Source organism: Rhagoletis pomonella, unplaced genomic scaffold (assembly GCF_013731165.1).
Source record: "Rhagoletis pomonella isolate Grant_MI unplaced genomic scaffold, Rhpom_1.0 Rhpom_scaffold_00011, whole genome shotgun sequence".
Lineage (NCBI taxonomy): Eukaryota > Metazoa > Arthropoda > Insecta > Diptera > Tephritidae > Rhagoletis > Rhagoletis pomonella.
The window spans coordinates 12,286,922-12,295,095 of NW_023458565.1; the positions used below are offsets into that span (position 1 = coordinate 12,286,922).

The 8,174-nt window shown below is 32.8% G+C and overlaps 1 protein-coding gene across 3 annotated transcripts in view; it reads left to right on the forward strand.

Moving 5' to 3' along the window:
- LOC118746629 overlaps positions 1-8,174 on the forward strand; it is a 15,708-nt gene that overhangs the window by 6,496 nt on the left and 1,038 nt on the right. For all 3 annotated transcript variants that reach the window (XM_036480481.1, XM_036480480.1, XM_036480482.1), the window contains 3 exons: positions 1,217-1,499; positions 1,583-1,914; positions 3,688-3,767. In XM_036480481.1, the coding sequence (XP_036336374.1) occupies positions 1,217-1,499; positions 1,583-1,914; positions 3,688-3,767 (695 nt within the window). The remainder of the gene's footprint in view (positions 1-1,216; positions 1,500-1,582; positions 1,915-3,687; positions 3,768-8,174) is intronic.

Here is an 8,174-nt window from a genome sequence, read left to right on the forward strand (position 1 = left end):
TTATGTATATAAAAAGGTGGAAACACTCTTAAAAAATAATAAGATAAATGGTTTTTAAACTGCTTTTGTTTGACACCTACATAGTTGTAACAATTTATCTAACTTTGATAAACAGTTGGTTTTAACTTTTGAAAAAAGTGGCAACCCCCTTCAAAAAATATCCTATATGTTAATCAAGGTCATCATAGCGTATATGTGTGCCAAATTTTATTGAAATACGTCCAGCCATTCTAGCATGAAAGAGCTACAAACATACACACTCACTCACAAACTTTCACATTTATAATAGGTTCGTTCGTTTAAAATCTCCAGCAGAAACCAACCAACTGCCAAATTCCAGCGAAATGTCATCTGTTCGCTCACAAGAGAGAAATATCCAAAATAGTACGCGAACAGAAAATTTGCAGAAACTTGCAAGTTAGACGAACAGCTGATATAATTTTTGTTTACATTCAAAAGTGTAAAATTTAAAACGTACGAAAAGTTATCACAAAGTGTTATACTGACACAGTTTATTGATTAAACAAATAACTACTTATTTCTTACAAGTTTAAATAGTCGCATTTTGTAATTTTTAACTTCCAAACCATCAAATTCAATTTTGTGATTTGCGTAAATGCCAACCAGCTGTTTTTGATCAGCTGTTTTCCTGTTGGCAAATTGCTGTTGGCAAAAATTTTTCCAGCAGAAACCAACAGCTTCCCCTCAAAATGAAATGTCACTTTGCTCTCTCAATTTCCTCTACTTTGCAAAATTTTTGCGTACGCGAACGCAAAAACTTGTAAGTTTTGGTTAAACATGAACAATTAACAGCTACGCGAACGAACCTATTATTAGTAGGATAAAAAATTACTGGCGTAGGATTCGATCCGACGACCCCGCGGATCGCTTAATCCGCATTACTGTCATCTGTCAGGGTACAATTTAGATGAGATCAACTTTGCCGTTAATGCAGATTCACGTTGCCGTCTGTCTATGCAATGAGTTAATTCTAAAGCTAATATACGTACATATATAGTTTGTAGCATAAATTTGGGTCCCAGCTTGGGTCTTAATTTCTAGCTCATGCCGTGGCTGCTGTCTAATAAGGAGCGACATTAATTTTTTTTAAACCTAAGACAACACAAAGTAGGACTCATTATTCCCATCATTATGCCCGTTATGCACGATTTTCTCAACTTACATACATACGTTCTCACATGCCCTCTCTTTACAGTTCCAGTCGCTAATATGGATTGGCCTCACAATTATGGGAATTTTGGCATACACCTGCAATATGCCGGTTAATCCGATATTTTCATTTGGATCGGTAATACAATATGCCTTTTACACGCTATACTTCAAAGGCGACTGCATACCTGCCGACTATCAACAATTCGATACAACAATTATCAAATCAGTTGAGACAATACTAACACCAGAAGATGTGCTGATTTGGGATTGTGTTTACCTGGGCGTGGCGGTGTGTTGGTTTATTACATCGCTGCTGCTGTTGATATGTAAGTGCCTATTCTAAGATATGTCTGTAATAATAACAGTTCACCATAATACAATTAAAATATAAATATTTATGTTATTTCAGTTGTGAGAAAAGACAACGTCAAGTCTAGTGGTCACGTCATAAGCGCCTGGCTCGTAACAATTTTCTGCATCAACTTGATGGATCTAGGCTTGGGCATAATATTTGGCATTGATTATAGTAAATTCAATCTTGCCGCTTATAATTACAATTTGTCTACGATAAATGCGGGCGAAGTTAATGCACAAGCAGCTCAGTTAGTGGCTGCGGCAGTAGCTGCTGTATCTTTGATGATTATCTCACTAAAAGGATTCGTATTATGGCTTATCAATTTCGGTTTAATGTGTTATCTGCTAGCGCTTGTAATGCCCATGGTCAGCGATCGAGACAGCAATGTGAGTATGACTAGAAATATATGTATGTATGTAAATAAAACCGTTTTTCGAAACACTACTAGAGTTCACTCTTTGATGCGAAAATGCGAACAGCAAAAATTAGCGTTTGTTTTGTTGCTTTGCTGTGCGTTTGTGCGAAACGACGCCAAAGGGTGCCATATGTTTGTTCCAAAAAACTGCCGATTTACGCCAGTTTCGCTCAAACGCAAAAATTATTTTTAACTTATCGATTTCATCGTTACTAGGTACTCTGCAAGCCTTTGTTGGATGCGACAAAAATTAATTCTTGTCCAATACTTATTTATTTAGTTAACTTTTTTAAAAGAGAGACTTGTACTTTGACCACAAAATATTTATGTATATCGTGTGATAACACTATGATAACAACTATGAACATGAACTATGAACAACTATGCCATTTTTAAAATTATTAGTGACGTCATTTGTTAAGAATTTTTTTATGAAAACATTTTGGTAATTACTAACAATTAAGCGGTTGCCTATCTGAAAGAAGTATGCACAAAGGAAAAGACAAAAACAAAACTTTGATAAAACATTTGTTAAATGATAAATATTTACATTTTTCGTAGACATATTTCTTTGCACTCTATTTGTACATACACGCTTACTACATATGTTCATTAGAGTACCTCACAAAAAAAAATAAAAAATAATAATGCGGTTTTTCCACTGGAATCATAAAATGTGTTATATTTTAAGATTTCCGCTAAACTATTTCGGAAAAAATATTAAGATTTACGCGAGCAAATTTTCCAAGTTTAAACTTTTCTATCACCTGAGGTGATTTTTTGGAAAAAATATTTTTTACAACTAATTGTATTTATTTTGAAGGCCCAACTCGCGTAAATTGTAATATTTCACTGAAATATTTCGGCGGAAGTCGTAAAATATATCTATCAGATTTCATAATTCCGATGGTATATCAGTACAAACTTTTTTCTATGGAGAGTGATGCACCATAGTATGCATACATACATATCGTCGTTAAAAGTACAAAACTGCGTAATTGACATTTGTTACCAAAAATTAAATTTGCTCACACAAGCTCTTGGCTCAATGCTAATCTATTCGTCCTGAAATATGCTAGGCAGAAATGCGATTGCTTTATAAAAAAGAGAACTATTTTGAATTATGAGTGTTTTTACTCTCCAGAAAATAATTTATGCAACCTCACATACGCGGTTTTCTAATTTAAATGACGATATGTACTATGTACATACTACATTTGAATAGCTATGTATGTGTACATATGTATTTAACTACCTAAATATATTTTCTTTCCAAATACCCGCCGTCTACGTGGTGTATGTACTTTCTTCGATCGTTTGCACAAATGATATTAAGACCTTAACTTTGGCGCAAATTAATTAGCGATAAATTTTTTTTATTATCACGTATTTTCGACAGCTCATCGATAACAATGGAGACGGGTGAATTTGTATTTTTTGATTCTTCTATTTTTTATTCATTAAGAAATTTGTTTTATCTACATACATACACATATTTGAAGAAATGATTAACTCATATGATTTTATTCCTACGCCTCAAATTTACTTGTTCATTGTTTTGCAAATGTAATGCGATTTACATGTTTTATGTTTAGTTTAATTTGATATCATTTCCTAACTATTCTACTTTATTTATTTTATTTTGATAATTTCTTATTTCAATTAAATTTTATTTTAAAAATAATTAATTTCATTTGAAATTCATGCCAACTTTATTAATGCACTTTATTTTAAACACTTACAGGATACCTTATTCATGCCGCGCAAGGCTTCGGATGACACACTCAACGACCGTCCACCCATCAATGCTTATGAGGAGCAAACGTAAGTACAAAGAACGCCCGATCTGGCTGGTTTAAACTAAGATCAGCCAATCAAATGTCAGCCAGCCCTTAATGTTTTAAATTCCTAGCTCGGCTTCACCCCTTAACACCCGCAATAATAAAAGCCATCCAACATTTTTCCACGTAATAGCGTGATCCTCATATCCTTTACCTAACCTAACCCGAAGTGAAAGAGGTCTAGAATGAGCATTGCATTAAAATAAAAGTCCAGAATGAAACAAATACGGCTATGTTATTAAAAATGTTACAAGAATAGGAAAATGAAATGGATCGATTTCCATTGAAAGTAGTAAAATATCTTCAAAAAATCCACAAAAAAGGAATTCGCATTGAAAATTGTTACCGAGACTTTATGTGTAGTCATATCATTATCATTATTTAAAAAATATGAATTTAATACTAAATAAATAATTTCCAGTAAATGTTAGGGGCGGGTGTGGCTTTCATAGGCACAACTCTTTTTCTACCTCCATATGTATATCTATACATATCCGTTACCTTAAAATAGAAATGGCCTATCTAACATTTTTGTTTTTTCACATAGTAGTTCTAAAACTTTATAAAAACTAAAGTTGCTGCGATTTATAATTAAACATTTTTTGTAAACACAGAAACGAGTTTTTTGCTATAGCAGTTGATTTTAAATTCAAGTAAGTATTTCGTGAGTAATCTACTGACTTTTGGACAGGGCTGAATTTCGAAAGAAAATTAGGTAAGGGCTTTTTATATCAGGGACCGTAAAAAATAGTTACTTTTTTTCAACAGCTAAACTTGGCCAGATATTTTTAAGTCGAAAATAAAAGTCCTTTCTGGTTAATAATCAAACCGCTTATCCAAATTAAACAAGTTAGGTATCAACTGAATAAAGCTTGTTACTCATACGCCACGTACACCCGAACTTCCAACTTTTTGAATCGTTATATCTCGGAAACGGTGGCTCTTAGGACAAAAAGTATTTAGACATTTGTTATAGGTAATTATCTGGTATACAATTTTTGTCTAAACTAATTTTATGATTAACTTACCGTTTTGCTTATGAGGTAGAATCATCTCAACATCTGCTGCTCTGGTGCCCCGCCTTTGCGAGCCTAATACTATGTCTCCATTGAGAGATTTATCCATTAAGATTTAATAAATCCAGTTGCTAAATCACAACCGTCTCCATTACCATTACGAGATATGTTTGACGTTCACATTTTTAAATATTTGACGTTTGCTTATGTATGATTTTACAAATACAGTTGCGGACATTGATATACAGACAGATAAAAGGAAGGTACCAAGCGTAATTTCATTATATGAATTCTGAATATTATTGGCTTCTTATTCGTGGTAAATTTGTATGTATAATATATAGTTTGGAAAGTGTAAAGAATGGTACCATATTCCGAATCATTTTCCCGAATTTAAGAAAAATTATCAAAACGGTAAAAAACATTTGCGGAAAGAAAAATTTTTGTAGAACCCTCTTATTCATAGGAGGGAACCGAAAATCCAATCGTGGGCCTTTGGCATATCATGAATACGAACTGAGTTCTAGAGGATGTTCGGTGCAATGTTATCGAAGCAGAACCATTACCGAAATTTATAAATTTTTTGCCGCAGCGCGTAAATGACTTATAGAAAGCGGAGAATAAAAAATAAAATAATATTTTCTTAATTTATTACAACCAAAGTTATGTAAATATTTATTACTAATTTTCCTCCCAAACTAACAAAAAAATATAAAAATCCCTAAAAATACGAAAATTCATGTTTTTATGATAGGCTAGATTTCAATGTCCTCAACTGTATATTGAAAACACAAATGTCATTTGACTTATGGCATGTGAATTTGTGGTTGCCACATCCAACAAATTGTACTTATTGATCAATATTATTGAAGATTTGACGAAGATTTAACTTAAATCTACTGCCTTTCGAGATTTAATTTTATATGATAAATCTCAAAAGATTTAACGTCAAATCTCGTCAGAGGGCTAAATCTTCATTAAATCTCACAATGGAGACATAGTATAAGGTTTAAACACCTTGGGTCGCACTTTTTTCACACTCCCGATGAGCTATCGGGAGTGGATATCAGTCGACTGAAGAGCTTCGTTGCGAGCACGGAGCGTTTCTCCGGCAAAAAGCCATAGGTGTCGTCTTTCTCCCATAGCTTCCTCCCTCTTTCCCCTACCCTCCCTGCATCCCTTTTCACTCCCCCTCTGAGGGCATCACAACGGACAGCTCAGTCGAGTCCAAGTGTGCCTCCACATGCGGAGGCAGCCCGCCTACCTAACCTAACCTAACCTACCGTTTTGCTGAAATTCACGAAACCCCGTTTTTGTGATCTTTGACCCCGAGTAACTTTTTTTCCAGGTATCGCATCGATGAGGACTTTCTTGATTTCATTTATGATGGTGTTTTGAACAATCCTACCAATTTTCAGATGGGTGGGAATGTTTGTAACTTCACTCCTATTTTTGGTCTAATTTGACCGGACTATACATCGCATTTTTCGATTAAACTAAAAAAAAATATTAGGTTTTAAGAAAAAGGGTTTAGTTGCCGTCGAAGAATATAAAACCAGGCAGCCAAATTCATTGTCAAAAATCGATTGCGGCAGTCTTTGCGTTTTCAACAAAAATAAATAAAAATAAAAACAACCAAAGAAACCATTTACATTTTCCCCAGGATGTCTATTTTCGAATGCCCCTTATGACCAGTAATTAATTACTTTTATCCAATAATATTACGAATGTGATACTTTTTGAAGAGTTGCCACCTTTTTCAAAATTTTAAATTAATTAGTTAATAAGTTAAATGAAATATTACAACAATGTCGGTGTCAAACAAAACGGGTTACAAAACTATTTATTTCGAAAATATTTTTTAAAGGGGTCGCCTCCTGTTAAAAAAATTTAAGTCAACTAATAAGCTAAATACGATATCGCAACAATGTGATCGTCAAGGGAAAGTGATTTATTTCAAAAATATTATTTTAGAGGGTTGCCACCTATTCAAAAAGTTAAATTCAATTTAAATAAGAAGTTAAAGGAAAAAGGAAAGAGATTTCAGAAAGCTTTATTTCCAAAATATTTTAAAGGCGGTTGCCACATGTTTAAAAATTCAAAATCAATTTAGTTAACAAGTTAAATGAAATATTTTGGGAGCCCAATGAGAAGGCGGAGGAAAGCTTTATTTTGAAAATATTTTTTTAAGAAGGTTGCCACCTGTTCAAAAAGTTAAAGTAAATGTAAATAGCAAGTTAGATAAAATCTTTTAACATGGGTATCAAGCGAGAGAGGTTTTAAGAAACATTTTTGGCGAACATTGCCACCAGTCTAGAAATTTAAAGTCACCTGCTTAAAAAGTTCAATTCTGCATTATTACGAAAATATTTTTAATAGAATTGTAACCTATTTAAAAAGTTTTATTAAATTTCATTAATAAATTAAATTAAGTATTAAATTATTTTGAAAACATTTTAAAGAGGGTTTCCACCTGTTTGAAAGTCAAATAACAGTTCTTCAAAAGTTATGTCAAAAGATGTTTCAGAACTCTTTATGTTGAAAATATTGAAAAAAGGGATGCCACCCATCTAAGAGGCTTTCATCAATATGGATGACAAACGGAGCAGGTTGGAGAAAGGTTTGTTTCGAAAATATTTTTAAGAGGGCTTCCACAAACAAAACATGATTAAAAAGGCTTTGTTATTGTTTAAAATATCAAATTAAATTTAAATGAACATATCGCAAAATAAAATAGCTTTCATCTTTTCGGCAGCGAATTTGAACGTAATATTATATACAGTGTTTAGAGCATCTGAAATCTTATTTATTTTTTATGAATTTATTTATATAACTGAAATGTGTAGCTATTTGAATCAGTAAATACATTTCACTGTGAGTTAATACTTATAATCAGTTTCACGAAAGCAATTTAAGTGAAAAATTATTTTTTTACTTGATTTTAATATGGAAACTGCCAGAAAAAAATAATTTTTCACTGAAATTACTTTCGCAAAACCGTGCATCCCTCAGGCAAATGTGGTACCACATACAGTTATGCCAAATTTAGTCAGAAAGAATAGTTGCTTTCTTGTAAATAATAACGAAATTAGATTTTTTCTGGAAAATTCGATTCATCCAAAAATTTCGATTTCAAAAATTCGCCATTTTGGAGCTAAAATTCGATTAGAATTCGAATCTCGATGCTTCGAATATCGAATTTACCCATTCCTATTGCTGACTAGCTTAGAATTTGTTATTGTTGATGCCAATAAGTGCTAAATACTTGGCTGTCTGAAAAAATGTATCGTTTGTATGCTCCTTCAAACCCTTCGAAAATTGGTGAGCAATACGAGCGGACGTTGGATTTGCAAGCTGTGTGGAGATCTTTTGCG